Source organism: Anoplophora glabripennis, unplaced genomic scaffold (assembly GCF_000390285.2).
Source record: "Anoplophora glabripennis isolate ALB-LARVAE unplaced genomic scaffold, Agla_2.0 scaffold21, whole genome shotgun sequence".
Lineage (NCBI taxonomy): Eukaryota > Metazoa > Arthropoda > Insecta > Coleoptera > Cerambycidae > Anoplophora > Anoplophora glabripennis.
In genome coordinates this window covers 211,452-237,632 of record NW_019416454.1, presented here as the reverse complement: position 1 = coordinate 237,632, position 26,181 = coordinate 211,452, and the positions used below count along the sequence as shown (strand labels likewise).

Sequence of the window (26,181 nt, the reverse complement as noted above, 5' to 3'; positions counted from 1 at the left end):
AACGCTTGAATGGCCAAATAAGTGATTTAGAAGGAAAATATTGCCTGTTCACTTCCCTTTTGAAATATTGTGCAAAAAAATCCATGAAAATATATCGGAACAGTTATCCTCGAATGCGGATTTTTCCCTTAAATGAACAAAGAAGTTGTCAAGTATGGAAGACAAATCGCTTCTTCCAGTTCCCAATATCCTTTTCAGCCTCCAGATCACAATACCATTTTCCTTCTTACGGTGCTCCTTTGATTCTACTACACACGTCTGATTTAATATTTAATATATTTCCCCACGATGAAATAATACCTGTTCCCGTAAATTATACAGGGTGATTAAGGTTTAATCTGGATAACTTCCGGAATCGATAGAACAGGTAAAAATAATGTTCATTCATGATATAAACTTATTTCCTAAATCGCATTGTTTCGGAGATAGAGGGCGTTGAAATAGAATTTTTTTTCCCGCTTTTCCCTCATAACTTTTGAACCACTCATCCGATTGAGGTGAAATTCGGAACACAAACACTCCTTATGATCTTGCATAAGCTTCTTAAGTTTGAACCACCTACCCCTCTTAGATGTGTATTTTGTGTGCTACCCTCGTCTTACATTATTTCAAAACTTTATAAAAATTAATTAATTTCAATAAAACAGCTGGGCACCACCTTTGCCTCATTAATTTTAAAACTTTTTCGTCTTTTTTTTTTCGATATTTGGCCTTATTTCTCAGATATTCAATGAAATTCGTGACATTTAACTTTATAGCAACCCATGAAAACCAAAGAAGTTATCCAGATTAAACCTGAAACACCCTGTATACATATGTGTAATAAATAAAATTAACTTTATGAACTTTCCGTTTTTTAATTATATCAAAAGTTGTTGTGATTGTTTTCAATTTGAAACATTGTATTTCACACTTGCGTAGACGAATACACTTTCGTGAATATACAGGGTGTTACAAATTAGTAGTCAAGCCGTTAACCACATATTCTTTGGACTAAAATAATGGGACTTTTCTTATGCCACTCTTCATTTCGGAGTCCTATTTTTCAAAATACAGTGTGTCAAAGTCAAAATTTTCAAAATGATTTTTATTGATAGCTCCGGTGATATTAGAGATATTTGTTTTCAATTTGGCACATATTTAACTTATGTCGGCACTTTTTTTTGTGTATTTTGGTCTAAAATACCAAAACGCGAACGGGGCAAAGGTGACTGTTGTTTCTTTACCACTCCGTATAAATTCTAATAATTTTTTTATTTTTTTTTGCAAAGCTCTCATGGACTTACTTGATAATTAGCCTCTGGCGGTTCGTCAAAATTTCAACTTGACGGTGCTCCTCGTCATTACGGTCGAAATGTTCAGAACCACGTAAATGAAATCTTTCTTAATCGGTGGACTGGCAGGGGACGGTTTGCACCTGTTAAATGGCCACCTCGTTTCCCCGACCTCAACCCGTTGGACTTTAGTTTCTGGGGATTTATGAAAGATTTCTTTTATATGGTTCCAATACTAACTGAACAGCAGCTAATGGGACGAATTGTACCTACATGGTGGTGAGCAATTTAGGCTGAAACCACATATATTCCAGAATATTTGTTAGTGTCTCATTAAAAGAGCCCGAGTATGTATTCGGGAAGGTGGTACACATATTGAACATTTAGTTTAATTTAACTAAATTTTTGTCCCTTTTTACTATTTCTTGTTAATTGTGCCGTTTTGTTTATTTCAATTTACTGAATACATAAAATTGAAATGATTTAATTCTTAGCGATATTTAATTTGTGCCGAACCTAACACATCTAAAGAGGTTGCAATATCTCGTAAACCGAGCCCCAAATCAAATTCATATGAGAGTGAAACAAAGTAGATAAAAAACGCTCTATTTAAAGAAGCTTTAGGTATGCATACTCAAAAAAAAATTGGGGGTCTGTTGGTAGGTACTACAACTCCCTTTTCCACCATTCGCATTTGAATCTTTTATATCAGAATTACACAGAAGGTGTGACTTAAGATAAAAATATTTGCCAAATTTCAAACAAATATATCTAAAATCACCGGAACTATAAATAAAAATAATTTTTAAAATTTTTTATTGACACCTTGTATTTTGAAAATGGAGCTCTGAAATGAAAAGTGCCATATGAAAAGTTCCATTATTTTAGTCCAAAGAATATGTAGTTAACGGCTTGGCCTACTAATTTGTAACACCCTGTATATTTGCTGAAACGATCGTTATACAGGATGTCACTGAAACTTTTAGATTTTAGTTCATGTGTGAATATAAAAAAATTAATCATTTTTGTAAAAATGACTTGGCTACAATGTTGGATGCTTCACTTTCACGACCCTGTATTCATTCATAATAAGCCAGTGACACATTTTCAGATGTTTTCTTAATTTTCTTTTCAGTGCATCACTTTTTGCAGTCATTATAATCTGTTTCGATTCTATAAGTTTACCCTTTTAAGGCATTTGCTTATAGGAGCTTTTTCCCATTTTTATGAGTACTATCACCCACCTGAATTTTTTACACCATTTCAAAAACATTCCGTATATATTTCTGGTATAAACGTCAAATTAATTTGTCAAAATGTATACTACCTATCATATTGATTGATATACAGTTGTGTTTTTAATTCAACAGTTTTTTTTACTCGTTGATGCTCGCAAACAAAACACTTCATTATTAAATCCAAAAACGATATATCCCAAAAATAATGACAAACATTTTTTTTTTAATTTTTTTTTACAATAATTAACGTTTTTAGTGAAGAAAATGTGATTATTTCTTAAAAAAAACATTTTCAACTTAAAAAAATTAATAAAAGTGAAATATTACTCGTTACATGGATTTTCAGCAAAAACGACAAATTTAAAAATTCCTGGCACTAGAGAAAACATCGCAGCGCTTTGAAACTACCAGGGTTTCTTTAGGACACTTTGAGGTTAAAAAGTTACAGTCCATATCTTTAGTTTATCTACAATTTGCAAGGTTATCCCTAAATATACAATTTTTTATCTTTTCTCCAACCAACATTTTCACTTAGAAAAATTTTATTTGTGAAAAACCAATAATTTTGACTACTTTGCAGTTTCCAGAACCCTGCTTGGATTTTCTGTATGCTCATTATTTCCCGAGTAATTGATTGCCAAAGTCAAAAATAACTGTTTGTTTTGATCGACGATAACTCGGCGACAAATCATCGTATGTAATTAAATTATCTAAAAGTGTTTTTCTGTGATATTACCAAAAAAAAAGTCCATAAACCTTTTTATGGACAAGCAAAAATTTGAAAAAAATGTTTTGTTGTTTTTTTATGATTACCTACTTAAAAATCGATAACGCTAAAAAAAAATTTAAGCTACAGTTCCGAAAACTAGAAACTTGAAGCTTCAATTTTCTTTTTTTTATTCTCTCTACGACCATTTCCCTCCAATTCAAAAATTCTTCACATAAAATATTTACTTGTGGATCTCTTGTAATTAATGCATTATACGCCCCTTCACTCATAGATTCTCATGTTCAGTTTCTATCCTGTTTGAAAATATATCTAACTGCAGATCCTTCACAGCATCTCTTATGAATATTGCAAGTCATTTTCTTTCTTCACTGTTACTTTATCAACAGTAAACTACGCAGTGTGGTAAACGAAACTTTAGTTAAATTTATCACCACGTGATTCTTCAACCCCACCTAGCTCAGGTGTGGTTACATTGGTATCATTACAATAAATGCTGGTCGCAAAATTCAAAAACTCTGCGTAAATTACATGCAACAATCGCATCTATTCAATTCTGGACGTCAAATCCTAAACTAATCCCTCATTGTCGACACACTTTTGTGCGTAATTACTTACACACATTAATGTAAGACCTGGCGGCAAAATCCTGAACTAAACCCTCTGATCATTGTAGACACACTTTTTCAGGTAACTTCGGCGACCTTCAACGAAATCTTTGGTCATTAAGAATGGACATACCATCGAAGTGTCACAAAACCGCGTCAGCTGTACTATTAACTGCTGTATTCATTTACCCTAAAAACCAACAAAGCCATCTTAATTTGGTAAATCAACAGAAACACATTTATAATTCGGATATTTTAAGCGAATGTAGGATAAAAAGTTCGAATTCACTGCCAAAGAGATCATACGGGCCGCCTAACATCCCGTGAGTTTCAAGGCCAAAAACAATAACAATTATCGCAACCACACTTACATAATCACTCGCGACCGTTGTCATGATTTATATGTTTTTATTCACGAAGCATAGCTATTCATACAAGTATGAGCGTGGGCAACAACAATAACAGAAGACAGTTTGATACATCAAACCGATTTAAAAATAGAATAGAGGCAGTAACAATGCGACCATAAAAGACAGCTTCGGATGCCAGCGCATAAAAAATTAATATAACGAAAAAAATGTAGTCGTTATTTATATCGGTCATAAAAAAGTCATTAGCATAATAACATTGATGTGTTGTTTTTCATTTGGATTGTTAACGTTAGTGGAATTCTTTAGATTTCAGTGTAGGTATTGGAGATTTATTCGTTTCTTTTCATGTGTGGCTGAAAAACCGATGTAGATAAACCTGCATCATTAGACCCTTGAGTATACTTGATAGCGTAGCTTATATAACCAGTGATTAGACTAAAAAAAAGTGTGAAAAAAATGAGTAATACCTTAGTTTTTTGTTTAGTTTTATACAGATTTCTGGACTTCAAATTTAGACTAATTTGTTTATACCCGACCACAGACAATATAGCTTATCGCCACAGACTGCGTGTTAAATGCTGGAAATTGGCAACCCGAAAAGGACGCAGGCTTCCAGCAATAAAATTTAGCGGGTAACTCTTCTACTTGGTAATAGGCGACAGTTCTAGTGGTAGCTTTGTTGCCAAATAATAACTGCCAAATAAATTTAATGCATTCAATTATGTAATTAAAGACACATGGAACTTATCTTTTGTTTGGAAATCACATTTGTGTTAAATGCTAAATAAAATAAATCTAGTTAGAATTAAAACTATAAATTTACCTAATTAATTATTTATTTTATATCACCTTGGAATGGGAGAATTCAAAAACTTTAAATTAATGTTTTTAGATTTGTGCGTTGACTTCCAATTTGATACGATATTAACAATATTCTGGCACTGGTATTCTTCTGTACACTTCACTTGACTTTTAACACTGTAGTCTTTAGCTTTTTAAAAAACACACAATGAGAATTTGTACAATTGACTTTACACTTTTGGGGAATTTTGGTTTTGACAGATTTTTACAGGTTTCTTCACTAATCACTTAGAAATGCCAATTTGTCCTACTAGGTTATATACTTGTATTCGGGTACGTTGTTTATCATTTAAAACTGTGATTTTACTTTGTTTCTTTGTTTTTAGGCTGGAGATGTTACATATTACTTCTACGACTGCCAAATTACTACCTTTTCATGCTATTTTTACATTATATTCCTTAAATTTAATAGTTTAAATTTTCAAAAGTTTATTAAATTTGACATTTGTTCGGATCATTTTAAATTATATTATTTTTTTTTACAAAATTTTATCTTTTATTCCTTATAATGATTTACTGATTGAGTTTTAATTCTTTATTATCCATATAGTGTATTATCTTTAGTTTTATATAATTTGATTTAATTTTTAATATTTAAGATTTAATATAACTCGAGTGTTGGATTTGATCCTTCTTTTTAATTTTAACTTTTCCTTTATCTGTGTAGATGTTTAGCTCTCAAATTCATTCTGAAATTTTGTATATTTCACAATATATTTTATGTCAGCAAATTTTGATGTCAAAAGATATAAAGGAAAAGTTGAACATTTGTATTTAAAATTTTTAATTATTAAACCTATAAGTGGATGTCAAAATACAAAAAAGAACCCGTACCTACATTCCGCGACGTACTAATAACCCACCGATATTAAATAAATTTATCGTCATCAAATATTAAAAAAATTTTATTACAAGCTGTTTAAAATATCATTACGAATTTTGTTTATTTGGAAATATATTTTCTGCAGTGTTTTAATACCAAAACATGAAAATAGTAGCTAATTAACGAGATTATGATTAAATAACGTAACTGTCACACCGCTGCAGAATATCACAATATGAAACTACATACAACGTGTCCCAAAAGTATGGAAACAGCACAATAACTTTCGAAAAATGCATTTTGAGGAAAAATAATTCATACAAAAGATTTAGGATTTTTCCCTGGCTATTCAGTGGTGACCTGAGATTTGACCTTGACCTTCAAGGTTATTTCAAGGTCAAGTTATTTATTATTTCAAATGGGATGCCCTACTTTTGACCGTGGAAATGAAAAGAGCGGAAAATTCTACGTTCAGATAGTCCTTGACCATTTTCCAAGATGGCGGACGCGATTCCAAAAAATTAACCGATTTACGCGAAATTTGGTTTTTCGGGGTCGCTGTCTACGAATCTGAAATCTGTTTTTGAGGAATTTTAGTCCAAGATGGCGGAGCGAAGATGGCGGACGCGATTTCAAAAATCAAGCTATTGAAGATAAAGGTCACGGTCAAATCAAGGGTCACCGTCAGACAGCCAGGGAAAAATCCTATAACGTTAGTTATAGGTTTTTTGCAACCCGTTGTTTTCAAGACAGCGCGCCAAACCATGCGTGACCTTGATTTGATTCGGAAAATGGTCAAGGACATATCTGAACGTAAAATTTTCCGCTCTTTTCATTTCCGGGGTCAAAAGTAGGGCATCCCATTTGAAAAAATTAACTTGGTCTTGAAATAACCTTGAAGGTCAAGGTCAAGGTCAAATCTAAGGTCACCATTGAATAGCCAGGGAAAAATCCTAAATCTTTTGTCTGAATCATTTTTCCTCAAAATGCATTTTTCGAAAGTTATTGTGCTGTTTCCATATTTTTGGGACATCCTGTAGATATTCGCTAATTCTTTAAAAACATTTTTATCAATACCTACATCATACATTTAAGTAAATACAGTAACGTAAAAAACATATATTGATTAAAAAAAGTGTACAAAACAAATCCATAAGTATGCCTGACAACATTACCAAAGTGTTGTTTATATGTTGCTAGGATACGCGTAGGAATGCGGGCCGCTGCATTTGATTTTTCCTAAAATTCTGCTGGTGGTGTAGAGTACACCACCACACATCGGGAATTCGGAAATTTAAAACTGCTGGCCTATTCCAGTAGCGGTCTGTGACGATAGCTACTTTGTCTGTGACCCGACATTGTTTGTGTAGCTTCAATTCCTAAAAATTACACAGGCTGACAAGATTTTAACACCACAGCACTAATATACTTTCCCAAACAATTTTTGTGTGCTTAATTCGAATCCGAGGTCCAAAGTCAATTAGCTCTGGTTTTGAAGATATTAGACTAATATCTAATTATTGACCACCAGCAACAGTATATCAAGCACTTGCCCGGTGTAAGTATTATTTTCCCCCTGAAATCTCTCTGCAACGCTGCTGCTTTACTCACTAATTATCCAGTACTTACTGTTATATGGCGATTCAAATATATATTATTTTAAACGAACCGTTACGTATTAATGATTATTGTATCAGCTTTGCAGCATTTATAGACGTTTTCTGTGTTTATTAGAGCACGTTCCACAGCCAAGGATTAATATATAACACTAGCAACAGCCAAGGAAATGTTTCAATTTTACAACGTACAAGTTCTTCGTGATTCGAAGAACAAGGCTAAACATGTTGTTCTGTCAGATAAGTTGGACGTTTAAACTCAATTTGTAATCATTTACACTGCGACAAGGAGCTCTGGGCAATATTTTATTGTTCCAATTAAATTTGTAAAGAAGAAATTGTCATGTGTCGTCTTGAGTAAGGATCTCTGAAGGAATGGTAATTTTAAAATTTTACTTGCTTGGAAATATTGAGATGATGAACAGAAATTCGAGCTTTCGGCAAAAGCAAACAGAAATGAAAACATTATTTGTATTGTAATTACGTCCTTAATGGTGATAGTTTTCTTGAAACTTACGGGTTTAGGATAATTAACAAAAACTACTTTTTCCGTATAATTTGTTAACGTTCTACTAAATATTTAGCATATACTAAATATACAGGGTGTCCCACCACGAAATCCATCGATGGATATCTGGGAAACCGCTAGAAGAATTTTTTTGAAATTGTGTTGGTGTAATACGGACCGTGGGGCCTACCAAGCTAAAATATTTTCAAGGTCATCGTACTTCCGGTTATACCGGAAGTCGATACTAACTTTCTTATTTTAAATGGAACCCCCTGTATATTATTGCATTTTTGGAAAGAGCACACTTCCTACTTAGGATTGACCGTTTCCGAGATATTTTGATTTTTGAGTAAAAATTGACAGATGCAGACTGTCGGCAACATTTAGTTTTCCCGGAAACACAGGTTTATTTTTTTGTGCAAATTGGACATTTTGTAGAGGAAGATATAATTTATTTTAAATCGAATTAAAAAAAATCGAATATGAGGTTCAGAAAATGTGGAAAACTCGAACTTTTTAAATGGAAACCTCTAATTTTTTAACGTATTCGCATTCTGCACTAAAAGTAAGTGTAATTTTGTTAAAGTTTCCCTATACCTAAACCCAGTGGTTTTCGTTTTATTTACGAATAAACATTTCGCTTTTCTTAAAATGATGTTTCCATTTGTTCCTTAAATAAATTCTTCACGTAAACTCGTATTTAGTGCACTTGAACCTAAATCAGAGTAAATATCCTCATTACCGAGTGAATTTAAATGTATTAATTTCTAGTAATTTGAATGGCGCCGTGAAGATGGCACCACTTACATATTGCTCTGTAATCTCGACCACACTTGATAGGGGCCCGTTAGATGCTCCAGAAAAGCGTGATCGCCAGGAGGACAGGCCTTAGCCGGCAGCGGCGGGTCTCAGTTGGCGGATCTCAGCCAGGACAGGAGGAGGCCCGGCGAGGTGACTCCACTGTACATCACACTGTACATCCTAATTAATCATTTATGAGTGATTTATTTTTGCACTCAATATTTAGTTAATTAAAAGCTAAGTCTGAGTAAAAAATCACTCAATAATAGTTAAATTTAAATCATATTAGAAAAAAGTCAACTCTAAATTAGTTTACTCAGAATAGAGTCAAAAGTCGCTCAATTGATAATTAGCAGTAAAACTCACTCATTTCTGATGCAATAGTTTCACTCAGTTGTACTCAAACTAATAGAGTGAAAATTTCACTCAATCGAGTGTAGACAGACATTGATACATTATTGAGTGAAAATTAAGTGAAATTTGAGTGAATTTTTTTAGTGTATTTAATTAGTTCTCAGTTTACATTTTGGTTTTGTTCATGATGTTATTCAATCACTTCTATCTTTTCTTATACATAGTTTTTTTCTTGTGCGGTGTTTTGTATCAATATTTAAGTTTTGGTATCTGCCTTCATCATGGCCTTGTAATTATTGCAAAAATCGTCACACCTTGATTGTTTCAATAGACCTAAGTAATACCAGAATTCTAATGAGAGAGAGAGAGAGAGAGAGAGAAAGAGAAGATCTTGACCAAGACTTTTTAGAGAAGAAACGAAAATCCAAGTTGAGACAGTTTCAATCAATTTAAGGGCTTAGAGCTATTTTTAAAGTCTAACATTAAAACATGGCAACCAACTCTGATATTGTTCAACCACTGACAACTGTCGAGGATTCCTACAAACAATACAAAGGAAAATAACTGATTTTTCACTATTATGAAGTCATGCCTTGTTACATTTTTCAGTGGTCGCTGCCATTCGAGGACTAGGTCTTCAAACGATCAAATTAAAAGAGAGCGGCCAGCGATACTGGTCTTTGTTTCATGTACCTGTGAAGTAGCTGGTCGCTCTCTGTCAGTTTTGGCATTTGCAGACCTAAACATTAAATACAATACATGTATAGATGTAACATTGTTATTTAAATCTCATCTATAATCACTCCATATCTGTAGTTAGAAAACCAAATGAGCTGGTATATTGGTGAATACTAATAAGTTCCACCCCGGTATATCTGGTGGGTTCGGCTGATGAATGATTCTATCTATGTTTACTAGATATTGTGGGTATAATTCAATACTGGTCGTAGCATTAGTACGCAGAGTAGGTGTTTCCTGCAGTACGTATCAATTAAAAAATTGTTTCCAAATGGTTAATTTCCAAAATCAAATTGTTTAATATCCTTACAAGCAAGGTAAGTTGCACAATTTGAAAATTTTTATTTTATTTTATTGTCCTAATTCTTGACCGACCAAGGACTCAATTCAATTGTTAATCGTGTACTTAACGTCGAAAACAATCAAAACACACGAACACCATTAGCCGCCAGTGCTCGCTTGATAAACATTGACCATATTTTTCGATCGCCCGTACTTTCGCGACACAGGAAAGTCGATAATTATTTACAATTATAATTAACATCGTTATCAATTTCTTGACATAGGGCGCACTTAGTTTCACGTAAACTACACGGTAGCGAGGTGATCGGAAGCAGAGGAATATGGTGTTCGATTTTTCGGAGGACAATTGGCTCGTGATAAAAAGTGAGTCGTTTTTTTATTTATCAATTACTGACACGTCCTCAAGAAAGTGCTTGCTTCCGCTTCTAGAGTTACGTAACAGTTAAGTTTTGCGCTGTTTATGTACGTCAAGTAGGCGGTGTAAATAATAATAATTAGTACGTTATTAGTATAGACTGTGAGTCACGTATGGAAGTAGTCATTCGGGCCGACTATAAATGTATCCAACAATTTAAAAAATAACAAACAAATATGACAGAATCGTTATGTATGGATCCCGAAAATTTTAGGGTTTTCAACAAAAAGGCATTTAAATTTGTAAATGCATAAAAAATCGTTTAAAAGTTATTTTTTAACTCCATTCGTATCCTGAGGGGTTATTTCTGTAATTATCTATCTACCGCTATGACCAGTATCATAACGGTATTAAGTGACAAAAGAGTTTACTATTAACTTCTCGAAAGGGAGTTTATAATTATCATTATACTTTAATTAATACGTAGGAACTTAGAAACATTGTATGTTCAGAGAATGAATTTCAGGCGCTTACCCTCTATTGCTTACGTAGAATGTAATCCAGTGGTGACACTGATGTTGAGAGAAACAAAAGGAAACACCAAAACTTCCAGGGAGGGTTTTAATAACAATAAAAACAAAACAAACAAACAGACTAACACCACAACGGGCTCAAACAACATTATTAATTAATTTATTTACACGCGACAACGTACCGATATTCAGGAAATGCGCGATCCATAGCAAAATTTGGAATGACTCTCCATTATTAAATTAATCCGAGACTTTAAAACTAAGTCGACTGCTTAATGTGGAACCTAAGGAAAAACTGCCTGTTTTTCGAATCTCTCCTGAATTCGACACCTCGCTTCGACACGCCCATTTCTTAGGTCCAGAAGTTTCTGTTCTTATCTTATTCGCGGAAACCTGATTATCGGGACGCTTTGGTATAACTATACAACATTAATAATTACCTAATTGACTGTACTTACAAGTAACTCTAGCCTTCCTCTAGTGACTCCGTGTAGCAATACAGGACGGATTAGTCAATCTCATTTAATATATTCTTAATAACTTGGAAAATCCGCCTAAAAACCAGCTATTTGATCTATTACTTTCTTTTCCTTACAACATTTTAACAACTTATTCTTGGAATTCCCACGTCCTTTGGAATGCATTTCTCCCGTTATTTGAAATATCGGTTTTTCTCTTTATACCTGCTCAACACATGGCCCCGACAGTCTAACGGAACTTGTTAAAAAATATTGCTAAATTTCTCCGAAGGACGACGCTAAACCTACTTGAGAGCCCTTAACTTTCGATAATTAGTGTTGACTGAAATATTTTACTTTTTGGTCCATCCGTTCCGAGAACTAACAAATAAATTACTACGCGTCCCGGCTTTTGTTACACATTCATAAACGAAATTAGGAGCAATCGTTCGCAAGGAAACAGTGTAATTACAATTTCAAATTTCGTTTATTTTACTGCAAACAGAATTGACAGAGTAAACAACATACTTTCTAATAACAATCTGTCAATCTAACACAATCTAAACAATATGACCAATCTAAACGATCTAAAAATCTAAAAAATAACTAATTATTATTGACCTGTCTTAAAAGATATGCTTTTCAATTATTATATTATTAAAAAAATACACTGATATGGAGTAATGGTTTGTTCGATTCATTTTTTTTTGTCCAAATAAATAAGGGAAAAACTGAAACTGCCACAAATAAATTACTTTAGACGATATTTTGTTTTTGCTTCATTCACCTGAAAGACCATAAATCCCCGACAAGTTACTCTCTGTATTCAGCATTAGTTTTAGTCTCATTATATGAAAATTAGAAACTTGTACCCGGTGCATTGTTACGTGCTAATTGCACTTCAGATCCGGAAGTGCACACAGTATGGCTGCAGATCATGTTCTGTTCAAAATTTCTAGGAAACGACGTGCATAAATCTTCGTTCTCCGCGCCAAGTGTATTAATTAGTGATTTAATTAAAGTAATATCTAACTTCCGCAACGTATACTGGATGTTAATTTTTTATCCTTCAGATAAAATTACGCGAATTAATTAAAAAAAAATAGAAAACAAGTGGAAGTCACTGCTTGATAATTACAAACAAATGAGATGGGCTACTGTAGTCTCTAGCGTCATTCGCGATATGCGTTGTACGTAATACGCCCTCTCTCCACATGGCCCCAGGTGATTCCGAATACTGAAATTCGATTTTATTATTAACGTTTTTGCGATAGTGTTTACATTAGTTTTTCAAGTGTCAAAACTGGCTTACGTGTATAGCAACTCAAGTTGATAGATATTGTTTTAATACAGCATTTGTGTTATGTTGAAGCATTTTATATTATGGGGAAGCAAGATTTATGTTAGTTCGTAGAAAATGGATAAGACGGACCCAAATGTGTTTACACATCGGTGGACAGTATTTTGGACAGTCGCTGTAACATTAGGTGTGTCAAATTAATTTATTTATTAAAACTACAAATTAATTTTATTAATTAATAATACAATAGCGACAAAAGCACCTACTGATATAAAATAGGTGTTATGAAATTTTTATATTTTTTGTCCATTCATTTTTTCATGTTGCCGGTCGCTGATTGCATGCTATGCCTTGCGCAAGGTCAGGTTTTACAGTGGACCAGTTTCCAGTGCCGTTTTAAATCATTTTCGAATTACCTTCTTGGATTTTTTTTACAAAATTGTATTTGTAAGAGTCCTCTGTACATTCAAAATTTTATTTTTTTGGATAAGTTCAGAATTACCCTGTATATGTTAAGAGCATGTTTGTTTATTGTGTTTATTAACAAGTTTATCAGCGGTATTAGAGAAAAAAGAAATCATCTACTAGAACTAGTAGAACTAGTTGTCCACTTTATATGTACTTATTTTGTAGAAAATCAAATTGCTGATATCCAATAACTTTAAATATTATCAAAGTCCGAGACAAGCCTATTTAGTGCAACAATGTAATCGTGATTCATGATTTTACAAGGCTACATATTGTTAAAGAGGAATTATGCTTTCTCCACATTTGCCTGAAATGTAGATTAGTTGCTGTTGTATCTGGGCATTTTGGCACCTCTGAAAAGGTAAAGATTAATTAAGTACCTACTTACGATAATAAAAATTGAATTATCCAAGGACTTGTCTTTGGTAAATTTTTTACTTTGATTCAAAGTTTTTATTATAGGTACACTGATTTTTTTTTACAACTTAGTTTCCAATAACTTCAATTAAATATAGTTGTTATTTGTAGAGTATAAAGTCACGTCACGTCTCTAATAAGATTGTAACACCCCAGTTATTATTATTTATTACAAATTTCAGAACCAGAGAACTTCAGGTTATTACAAATCTTTATTAGTACTTACATTTTGGTGGGAAATAAGATAGATCTGAGGAGAGAATTTTCTTCGTTTCTAATAGATACAATCTAGTACCATGTTACTATAAGAAAATTTATGGCTACCATCTCATTAAATTTTTGCGGATAGCTATAAACACCCTCTAACTTCGCAATCGAAAGAGAAGCGGATTTTGACATCTAAAATAATTTAACTTTTTGAATTACGCGCTGATGGAGATATTTAGTGATATGAAGTTGGCAGCATTGTGTTGCGATGACCTTTGAAATGTGCTATTTTATGGAACAACGATGCAGCACAAAATTTTGCGTGAAACTGGGGAACACTTTCAAGGAAACATTTCCACGTTTAAAACAAACTTACGGAGATAATATTAGCTCTGGGTCGTACGCAATGTTACGAATGGTTTTCACGATTTAAAAGTGGTCATCAGTCAATTGAAGATGATCCTCGACCAGGAAGGCATTAGATTTCAACTGAAGACTTCCACGTTCAGATAGTCAATGATCTGGTGCGTGCAAATCGCCGATTGATTGTCCGAGAACTTGCAGAAGAGGTTAGGATCTCAGTTGGGTCATGCCATGAAATTTTGACGGAAAAATTGAGCATGCATCGAGTTTGATGACCGAACAATAGAAAGAGAGCTGTGTGGATGTTTGTTAACAACTCCTTGAACAATCTAATGACGATGAAACATTCATTCAAAGGATCATAAAGGGAGACGAAAGCTGGGTTTACGGCTACGACAGTGAGACAAAAATTCAATCAGCGCAATGGATTGGCAAAGGATTTCCACGCCTCAAAAAAGCACGTCACTCTCGATGCAATGTCAAAGTGATGCTCAATTGTTTTTTCAACTGTAGTGCAATTGTGAATTTTGAATTCTTGCCTCAAAGTGAAACAGTGAACCGTGTGTACTATCAAGGTGTTTTATAACGGTTACATGGCGCAAAACTAATGGTTCTTGCACCACGACAATGCATCAGCAGCCAGCACACTCAGCTTTGTCAATCATTAGTTTTGCACCAAAATCAGATTACTGTCCTCCCTCACCTTCCTTATTCGCCAGACCTGGCACACGGGGATTTTTTCTTATTTCCGAAATTATGAGTACCGAAAGGAAACTATCCATGACTGCTGGGAAATTCTATGGATAAGAGAGAGAAGTACTTTGAAGGAAACAAAGACATAAAATTAATAAAAAAAAGTTAAAAAAATGAAGTTCGGTTATTTTCTGAACAGGCCTCGTATATAATAACGCTTCTATCAATGCAATCGAAGGAGATGCGTTAAAATTGGACATGACATAGTTGGCATTGCCATTAACATTAACAACACCTTGCTGCCAATTTCTTCACCGTCGCCACAGTGGGATTTTTCGGTATATTTATGGACAAAATTCTTGTTACAAAGGAATTTTCTTCCAATCGTAGCAAATTTTCTTTTAAAATAGTCGTAAACATCTGTACTTTAAGCAGGAATTGCAGAAATTTCGATATTCTTAAGCCCTAAATTATGGCAAGTCATTTTATGCCTAACCATGCAATTCACGTATTTCAACTCTACGTATATTTTTGGACAAAAAGCTCTAGAATCCACAATTTTCATGCAATCGTAGCATTTTTTTTTAAATACTCGTACATTTGTACTTAGATGAACATTATGAGTAAACTATTTATGAGCTATGTAAAAAGATATTAATAATGATTGAAATAACGTTCAAATACGTGGATTGCGTGATTAGACATAAAATGACATAATTTAGGGCCTAAGAATATCGAAATTTCCGCAATTCCTGCTTAAAGTACATATGTTTAAAAAAAAATTGCTACGAATGAATGAAAATTCTTTTGTAACAAGAATTTTGTCTATAAATATCCCAAAAAATCCCACTGCGCGACGTCTCGGGACAGATGCGTAGTACCAATATTGCAGTTTTTAACCGCGATTGCCCCAAACCTGCCGTGTAAATCTGTGTGCATGCCCTATTAACGAGGTTTATCGGGTACGGAGGTACATCTAAAGTCTAACGAGAGTTTCTGTAGATTCGCTAGTGACTAAAGTAGTAAGCCTTTAGATTTGTCAACGTTGCACTTGGCTGGCTCGCTTGTCTCGGCGTTCGCTCGCTCGCGTTCGATCATTCTGTTTGCTTGGACACCTGCAAATTTCAAATAATACGTTACGTCGAGACCGCGGCGTTGCCGCTATCACGCATATGGAGGATAAGTTAGTCAACGGAAGCAGTTTGAAGGAGAATTATTATAAATTATGTGTCTTACAAGTACCTAATCGATTTCTACGAGCTGTCACACGGTTCCTTAGATATCGGTTTCCTATTTATACAAGTTGGTGTGGAAACTGTTCGTCAATTGTTGCGCATTCTAAGTGGAAAGATAAAAAATCTGCATTCTCATAAGACTTCGTACTAAATCGTGAAAAATTATTATATTAATATCTCGTCTCTTAGGTATCCAAACTAGTCATAATTCTGTTTGAGGATTTTCTTCATATTAATAAGCTTATATTAATTTTTTTATGAATATTTGTTTGTCAATTCCAAATCAGATAAACCTCCTTAATCGACCAGATAGATCCGGCGGATTTAACCCATTCAAAATTCCGTCGGTGTATGGACTGCCTATTCCTCTATTGTCTATCTAGCCAGGCCATGACAAAACGCGCGCCTCGACAGGCCTGCCAATATGCAAAACGGCGGCCGAGCGCGGAGGAACAGTTCAGGTTGCAGTTATGCTAACTTATTGCGGGAGTCGGTCATTCGTATTATCTCGGAAGTGTTAACAATGAAATCCGTTACACATTTACACGTATTAGAGTCAGTTTTCAGCTCGGCGAACGGTTAATAGCGCCGTAATTGTATTCAAATGCGACGCGGCCGCTCCGGGACGAGCATGGGAATGCGCGAAGGGCATTCCACCGGCTCACTTTCCCCCGTCCGGCGAAATTGAAGTGCCCGGTTGGGACCATGGCGATCGACTATTGTCTTAGGGGGCCTGTGTTCCGATTGATCGTTGCCTTTTATCAGAAAAATATGGGCAAACGAGAAGATAAACGTTCACATAACTTCTTAATTTTTAATTTTTGTCGAGTTGGAATTTCAAGAAGACCCCTGCGTCACTTTCTCGGTATTAACCGCATTCGACACCGAATGTAGAAAGATATTGGCGGCATGGCGATCACCGTAGTAGCTTGAAGTGAATAATGATGACAACATTGTTGTTAAAGTTGAAGAAACGAGATTAGAGTTGATATGGTAGTAGAAGATTCCAACAATTTCTGATAGTGAAAGTTCTAGTGATGAAGACGATTTCGGAAATTTATCAGATTAGAGGCTGTCCTTAAATACATGTTCCTTATTATGTATTGTATTATCTTCTAGTTTGTTTATGATTTGTACTCTGATGTAGTGTAAAAGAATTAAAAGCACATTTTCATCCAAAAATCTACTTTACCTTATACAGGGTGTCCCAAAAGTATGGAAACAGCACAATAACTTTCGAAAAATGCATTTTGAGGAAAAATGATTCAGACAAAAGATTTAGGATTTTTGCCTGGCTATTCAATGGTGACCCTAGATTTGACCTTGACCTTCAAGGTTATTTCAAGGTCAAGTTAATTTTTTCGAATGGGATGCCTTACTTTTGGCCCCGGAAATGAAGAGAGCGGAAAATTTTACGTTCAGATATGTCCTTGGCCATTTTCCGAATTTGACCTCTGATGGTCATTAATATGACGGTGACTCTTGATTTGACCGTGACCTTCACCTTCAAAAACCGCACTATATCAATTTTGGCAAAAATCGATTGATTTTTGAAATCGCGTTCGCCATCTTGGATCCGCCATCTTGGACTAAAATTCCTCAAAAACAGGTTTCAGATCCGTAGTCAGCGACCCCAAAAACCCCCCTATACCAAATTTGGCGTAAATCGGTTAATTTTTTGGAACCGCGTCTGCCATCTTGGATCCGCCATCTTGGACTAAAATTCCTCAAATACAGATTTCAGATTCGTAGTCAGCGATCTCAAAAACTCCCCTATACCAAATTTGGCGTAAATCGGTTAATTTTTTGGAATCGCGTCCGCCATCTTGGATCCGCCATCTTGGAAAATGGTCAAGGACATATTTGAACGTAAAATTTTCCGCTCTTTTTATTTCCGGGGTCAAAAGTAGGGCATCCCATTTGAAAATTTTAACTTGACCTTGAAATAACCTCGAAGGTCAAGGTCAAATCTAGGGTCACCATTGAATAGCCAGGGAAAAATCCCAAATCTTTTGTCTGAATGATTTTTCCTCAAAATGCATTTTTCGAAAGTTATTGTGCTGTTTCCATACTTTTGGGACACGTTGTATACATATATTGTTATGATATTTTGAAGTTGAAACGTTAAATAGATAGAAAATAAAACGTAATTCTAAAATTTTGACATATTCGCGTAAAAAAACAATAGGGAAACCTGACAATAGTGATGTGGAATATTAAATATGAAGAAATTTAGATACAGAATAAGTTTCTAGTATAAACAGGCAAAATAGTTAAATGAATTAAATCGATCTGTCAAAATAAATTAAAGAATGTAAATTTTTTAACTAAATAGGCCGTAAAAGGCAACTATATATTGTAGAAAAGTTGGAAGGTACAATAAAGTACAATTTTGTAAAGTTATATATCATATTGGAGCATTGGTTTGAGGAAATTTAAAAAATGTTAAAATTTTTGACAAGTTGATCGACGGAGAAAGAAGGAGTTGCACTTATAAATAAAATTCATGCAATAAATTAAAACTAAAACTAAAATTTATCATACCTTTAGTCTATATGTATATGTGGAATCGAAATTAATGTTCTTTATATAACTTCATGTAGCGATTTTCGGAATGTCAAACTCATAAATTGATTTTATGTCAAATTTGTTTTGTAAAAAGTATACAAAGATGTAAAATGATTCGTGTAGTGTAAATACCTTCTAGTCATAAAAACTGTATTCAAATCCCAATTTACGTTCCAAGTAGTGTATAAACATTAAAAGTTGTCGAAAACGATGGGCCTAAAAACATTTCAGTTAATTGTTAATTCCAACAGATAAAAACTGTTCAGAAAAGTGAAAATAAGTAAATATCAATATCGTGGAACAATATTAGAAACATAGAATTAATCTAGATAGCACAGTTTAATTAAAATTTATAAAAATAGGTGAAATTTGTGGAATGTTTGAAAATGGACGTAGAAAAAAGATACAGACATCAAAATTTAGAGAACATTCTGCAGAATCATAATATGTAATAGTCATGCTGCAAAAAACATGCATCAAATCATAATTTTCAATTAAAAATTTCACAAAAGTTTAATATGACGTCTCCATACTAACAAACTCTTTTGTCATCAGTTCATAAAAAGTAAAACAGGGTTTGTAGTAGCCAGTCTTTCATAATTTGCCAAATAGTACACATCGTCGAATTGTGCCTAAAATAAACAAATGAAAATCAAAAATAAGTAAATAAATGGTGAAATTAGTTAGAGGTCTTTTAATATCTCATGAGCCGCGAAATGCGCGAAAGGCGTGGCGTATCCCCATAATTCTTCTAATAAGCACGTTGTGAAAACATTGACTCAGAACTAGACCATGTGCATCATTACAAGTAGACATGAACTAAGGCGCTTGGGCATCAATAAAGTCAACTGGCAAACGTTCATTATATATATTTTTATTGTTTAAATTAAAATATTAAAGAATAGGGCATTTTATTTTGATAATTGTAATCGGATCAAAGGCTTGTTTACGCTACGAGAACTCGAGATAGACTGTGAATAATAGATGTAGATGTAATGTTTTTAGGACGTAGAATAATTTAGGCGACGGTCGGAATTATGTTTCTGCGCATATGAAGGTCAAAGCTCATAAGATTTTAAAACATCTCTACCAGGTTAGAAACATCAAATAGTATTCACAAGGTAATACGCCATCTATCAAGAGGTATGCAGTTTTCCGTTAGTTCAAATTTTCACAATGAACCAAATACTTACTGGAAATTTATATAGTGGGAACGAATGTTAATTAACCGAAAGTGTAAAATATAAATTTATCAAAAATAAATTAGTGAAGTGCAGTGGACAAATACAACAGCAGGTTAAATTCAAACTCTTTCTACCAATGGAAGATTAGACGTATTGGACCATCCTGACGACGAAGCGCACAGAAAGCCAGAACCAGCCATAGAAAGAATTAGTTAACGGGAAGGTATGTCTAAAACCAAGCATTACTTAAAGGTGTAACGTGCACTTTCTACTTTAAAATTGGCCAATTAAAAATATCACACTAAAATTGACCAATTAAAAATATCACACCAAACGAATTCGTATGATAAGCCAAACTCATAGCTCTAAATTAAATTTTCCATAAGTATCAAAGTCGACTATAATTCAAAATTTTCACCTTCTATAACAAAATATCATAGCTAGTAGATACAACGTAGAAGTATAAGAAATATAAAACTTGTTAAATTGTCCAAATATTTTGAATTTGTAATATAATCTATTTGTAAAATGCAAAGTTGAATTTTTTATTTTCTCAAAAATCTTATATTTAAAATAAATCAACTGAGCTGAGGAAACCATACCCTGATGAGGAGGTAGCTCTAAAATCAAATAATAGACAAGTTCTTGTTCGCGCCTAGGGTAAAAATATATTTAAAAATATACTCAAAAATATTCAAATAAACAACAAAATATAATTAAAATATTCTAAATAATAAATAAAATAAAAAAATTAATAAAAACAAAAACTTCATAACGCGGAAAGTTTCAAGGCACGCGTCTGCTACGGTAAATTGTTACAGTAGTTCCGATAACAGAACCTTCTTGGCTTTTTTCTTGGAATTCTATCTCAATAAATATTGTACGATCTGTAGTTTTGTGTGTGTGTGTGTGTTTTTTTTTAAATGGGAATTGTAGTTGGCCACGACCTAAAATAATGTAGAATACAGTTTGTATACAGAGTATCACAAATTCGTCGGTCAATCCATTTCTTTTTTATTGTAAAGGTGTTAAGCTATTTCATACAGATCAATTTTTTTCTAAAATATCTGCTCTTTAAAAACAAGTAAAAACTTTTTAATTAATAAAATCTTTTTTCCACATATGAAATCCTGCGTTTCTTTTGGGACACCTTCTAGTAACAAGAGACGCTTTTCCTGATACGAATGGATGAAAATCAACAACATACTTTCCTGAACATTTATATTCAATTTTTTCTTAGCAGGACAACTTTTTCTTACATATTCGGAAAATATACGTTTTAAAACAATTTTTTTCCTTGATTGTACCTAATAACTTTTTATTATCTTTTACAAATTGTTTAATTAGAAAAGTTAACGGAATATCATGGTTGAAACTTTGGGCAATTTCCCGGACCCCCCGACAATGTAACATCCTTCTTAGACGAGGCATTAGGAACTGCCCCAGGTCTCGCAAGATGTTTTTCATTACAGTCCCATTACAAGACGTTGCTTGGATACCATCTCCGTCGACACGAGAAATAAAATTTCCTCGATATGGGAAAATTACTGCTGAAACTCGCTTATTTATATCAAGAGTGGTTATAGATTTTCGCCTTCAGTTACGAGCGGGCAATCAAAGTACACTTTATACGGCAATTCGATGATTTTCTTGTTAGCTTTTTTTGTAGGTATGCATTTCACATGATTCCTTAGATATATCCTCGATTCCCATTTTCTCCGAAAAGTAAAAGTAATATTTCTTTACATTTTTACTAAAAATAATATTTTATTAAACATTCACTTTATCAGGGCTGAAAAAAGTTATGATAAATGGCTCTTTCTAATAATTTATATCAAATTCGAGACCAAATTTCAATTTCTCATGCCAGAAAACTCCCCTATACCAAGTTTTTTGTGTTTACTACAAGTAATAATGAAGTTATTAAAGAAAATCAAAAATAAAATTGTAAGTTCAATACTCTCGGAAACTATAAAGGACTAAAGTAACTTGGATTAAAACATATTTTGGCCCTAGGAATATGTTGTACAATTCAAGGGCGTCACCAGCCAATGGGCTAGGGGGGAGCAAGATACGAGAGAGGATGGGAGAAATATAAATATAGGTAGAAATAGGTACAGTGAATTAATTTTTTTTAGAAATATTTTTAATAAAACTTTTTTAATGCAAGAAAAACATAAAAAAAATATAAATAACTAAAAAAATTATGAAGAAAATTAGGTAAAACATAATTTTCTCGGATTTTTTGAAAATTATGGTATGATATTAAAATCTTCATGGTTGTCAAAAATAAGGATAATTAAGGATCGAATAACATTCACAATTCAAGTTTAAAGCTATAATATTATTGAAAATATATAAATTTCTTAAACTTATGGGTAAACCTACAAAATTAAAAACGTTTTTCATTCTCTCTATATAAAATTGGTGAGTTACATATAGCTTTAGTTGCACTGTTAAACTTTTATTCTGATTCCAATAATAAAAATTTATTTATATTTTTTAATTTAAAATTCCAGAGCTAAATTTTTTAAATATGGAAATGTATTACTTTTTAATATAAAATTGTGTTTTTATATTCTTTTGTAAACAAATATTTATACAAATTCATTACAATTGTTTTTTAAAAAATAAAGTAATGTATTAATTTTCAAGATTAAAGTTTAAGTAAATAAAGTATTTTATTAAAAATTTTCAATATAATATTTTCTTAACTTAAGAAAATTTTTGCATTTTTTCGTATTTCAAGGGGCGGGCAACTGCCCCACTGCCCCCTTTGGGGACGCCCTTGTTACAATTTTGTCCTTTTAGTGAAATCCTGCATACAATTTATTTAAAAAAAAATGGAATGTACAATTATTCGATATAAATACATATTGTAAAAAAATTGTAATAGACAACAATCAAATACATTTATTTACACGTCACTGGTATTTGCTCGACTAAATACCTGACCTGTCGCGATGCACGCACAGTGAATCGGTATCTACAAAAAGTTTACGCACAAAAAAGGAAAATACTTTAAAGAGGTAATAAAAATAAATAAGTAGAGTTTTATCACGGCTATTTTATTTTAACGAACTGAATTATAGCTTTTATTATTGTTATTAATTCCCACAATAAAAGTTAATTAGTTTCTTAATAAAAAAATAGTACGTGATGTACAAGAACTGTTCACAATTTTGTCCACTGACACGCAAACACATTTAAGCACGTCTGATCCAGTTTTGGCGAATCAAAACAAATGTTCCTTCCTCTCGCTGGTCTTGCAAGTTTCCATTAGGTGTAAATTAGGGATTTTGTAGTAGCAACCACGAACATAACCCGCTTGCACACGCTGAACAGGATGGAATTCGAGTCTGTCACTCGACATATTTCCAACGATTTGGGTTGTACTTATATTTTCTTCCACAATATTTAAAATTTGTTCCTCTGTTTTAAAGTTTTGTTTAAACAGAGTTTAACTGTTTACTGTTTTAAAGATCGCAGCATTTGGCTGCTATACCTACTCCAAAAACATTAAGTGTTTTGTCTTGTATGACCATAAATTAATACGATGTCTATTGATTCTGCATTCGCCATTTTAAACACTTGTAAGGCTGATGTAAACAATAAACCACGGTAATAAGAGCACTATGTAAACCACAACAATACTGAATAAATAAACGTTTGTCAAATCGAATCGACTGAGCTATCAAGAGGAGCGTTCGTAAAAAAAATTAATATACATTTTGTCGTAGTGCTTGTAAATATTATAAGTACTAAACTAATGCAAAAAATTAAAGGGTAAATAAATTTCCGAAATTTTTCCGTGATTTTTGATAGACTGTATTTAGGTGAAAAATGGTCGAATCAGAAATTAAAAAAAAATCATTTTCAAGCTCTAAGATCTTTAGATCTTTCGGTCGAAATTTTTTAGAAGCTACGGTTATCATAATTCTAAGAAATAGCGAGACAAAAAAATTTTGCTAATTTTTTTTTCCACGAATTTATAAACATTTTTTTCAGCTAAGCCGTTACATAGACCAGATAGCTTGTTTATTCAACTTCAATTTCCTTTTTTTTTTTTAATTTCAATACGACCATTTTAAATATCGGACTTTTAATGGAAAAGGTTCCTTGTGTCTTCAATCATCGATATCTCGGCGATAAATGGTCGTACAGAGAATTGAAGGGCAATTTCGAAAACTGGAATAAATTCCCTAAGACATGCTGCCGCAACTTTTCGGTAAAAAAATGTTTTCATCTTTTACACGAATTTTAAAAAACAGGAAAAAAGGGTAATTTAAGGTTTTTTTAGAAAATTGACAGCTAAATTAGAAATATTCACGAAATGACTGATGCATGACTTTTACAAGTCGATATACCTAGAAGAACCCTGTGAAGTTTAATCTCGATCTAGCGAATCGTTTCTTTGTTTCAAACAGTCAAACTCTTGAACGTTTTTTGAGATTAAACACTTCATAATCATGATTAAAATGGGAACATTTTTTTTGAGGTTTTCTCACATTTTTACCGCAAATAAAGTTTAAATTGATAAAAAAAAAAATTCGAAAAATTTTTTAAGTTTTGTTTTTTTTTTGGAAAACCTTCCGGACATTGAAGAAAACTAAATCCAGTTGTTTCCAGCACTATTCGGCTATGCTTCTGTTCATCAACTTTTAATTAAATAATAATAATAATGATAATAATTTTGAGACAAATTTCTAATTAATTTTTGTGCAGTCTGTAATCACTTAAAAACAGTTTTTTCAAAACCACCCTTTTTCTCCTCTAAAAAAAATTTCAAATAAATTTTCATTTTTCACCTAATGTATTTAGAATAAAATCTTAGAGCTTTGAAATGTTTTTTTTTAATTCCCGATACGACCATTTTTCACCTAAATACAGTCTGTCAAATATCACGGAAAAATTTCGGAAATTCTTTTGACCCTTTAATTTTTTGCATCAGTTTATTTTTAAGTTTTCAAGTATCTTTCTCGTCATCCCAAACACTATTGATTTTTTTGGAATTTATAACATTTTTTTTAATTTAATGATAAAGAAGATATTTCCAATTTGCTTGAGAAAGAAATGTCTTTTGCGACTCCAGTGCATTTAGGGTTTCTGATTTCTCGGCCTACTTTTTTTCTCGGGTCTCGAGAATTCTCGACTAGGAATTCCCGGGAATTTTCGAGAAATTTCTAAAACTTAAAAAAGTCATAATTTTGGTATTGCAATGCGAAATATAAACATGCTATTATACTTAACAATTATCATTAACATTTATTATTTATTCAGTATTTTTATTAATTACTTATATGTTTCTACTTCTACTAACAAAACTAAATTAAACTTTGAGTATCTTCTTCTTAAAAACCTTTAACTTGTTTTTTATTAAACACTTTCATTATACTTATGTTTATTTCAATGTTTTTGAATCGTAGCTTTCTTCCAATAATTATTAATAATCATTAATCATGCGGTCTTTTAATTAAACAAATAGTAAATAAGGAATTTAACCGAAGAAATCTTAAAAAAACAAGCTTTAATTTAAAGATACAGAATCGTTCTTCCTAATAATTTATCACTTATAATCACAATCTTTTAATTATCAAAACAAAAATAAAATAATCAACTAAAGGAACAGGAACTAAATATTTTCAGAATCAACATCAACATTGGGTATCTGCTTATAATAAAATTTCCACACAGACTTATAACAAGGTACATTAAAAAAATAAGAATCGTCAAAATAAACTAAAGCCTTAAAAACTTAAAATACATAAATCATGAGCTAGTCGAGAAACCACTTTAACCGCTCAGTTATTTGTCGAGAAACGAATTGAACGCATGAACGAAACGAACTCCAATCAAGAACTTAAGACGCGCTTGATTTTTAAATTTCTCGATTTCTCGACACTTTTTTCTCGTCTCGAGGCCAGATTTCCCGGGAATTCTCGCTTCGAGAAGTCTCGAACAGAAACCCTAAGTGCATTGTACAAATTGCTTTAGAAATATACTTGAGCTCTTAATTGACAACCATCAACGCTCCTCCAACTGGTTTTGAGAAAGATCTAAATGGTTATAAAAGTGTAAAAATAGGTATTTTTAGTATTGATCACCGTGTATTATAAGAAGTATCTCTAAAAAAATTATATGCTCTTTCTAATTTAAATTCACCGTACGCGATAAACTT

At 32.7% G+C, this 26,181-nt stretch overlaps 1 protein-coding gene across 2 annotated transcripts in view; it reads left to right on the top strand.

Annotated features, from left to right (window-relative positions):
- Positions 1 to 26,181, top strand: part of LOC108906240 (calpain-9-like) — a 287,355-nt gene that overhangs the window by 148,156 nt on the left and 113,018 nt on the right. Inside the window, exon 1 of one of the 2 annotated variants that reach the window (XM_018709464.1) lies at positions 10,503 to 10,585. The exons of the other annotated variant lie outside the window; for it this stretch is intronic. Within the exon in view, the coding sequence (XP_018564980.1) occupies positions 10,543 to 10,585 (43 nt within the window). The 5' untranslated portion in view covers positions 10,503 to 10,542. Of the gene's footprint in view, positions 1 to 10,502; positions 10,586 to 26,181 lie in introns of those variants that run through there. 2 annotated transcript variants of the gene reach the window in all.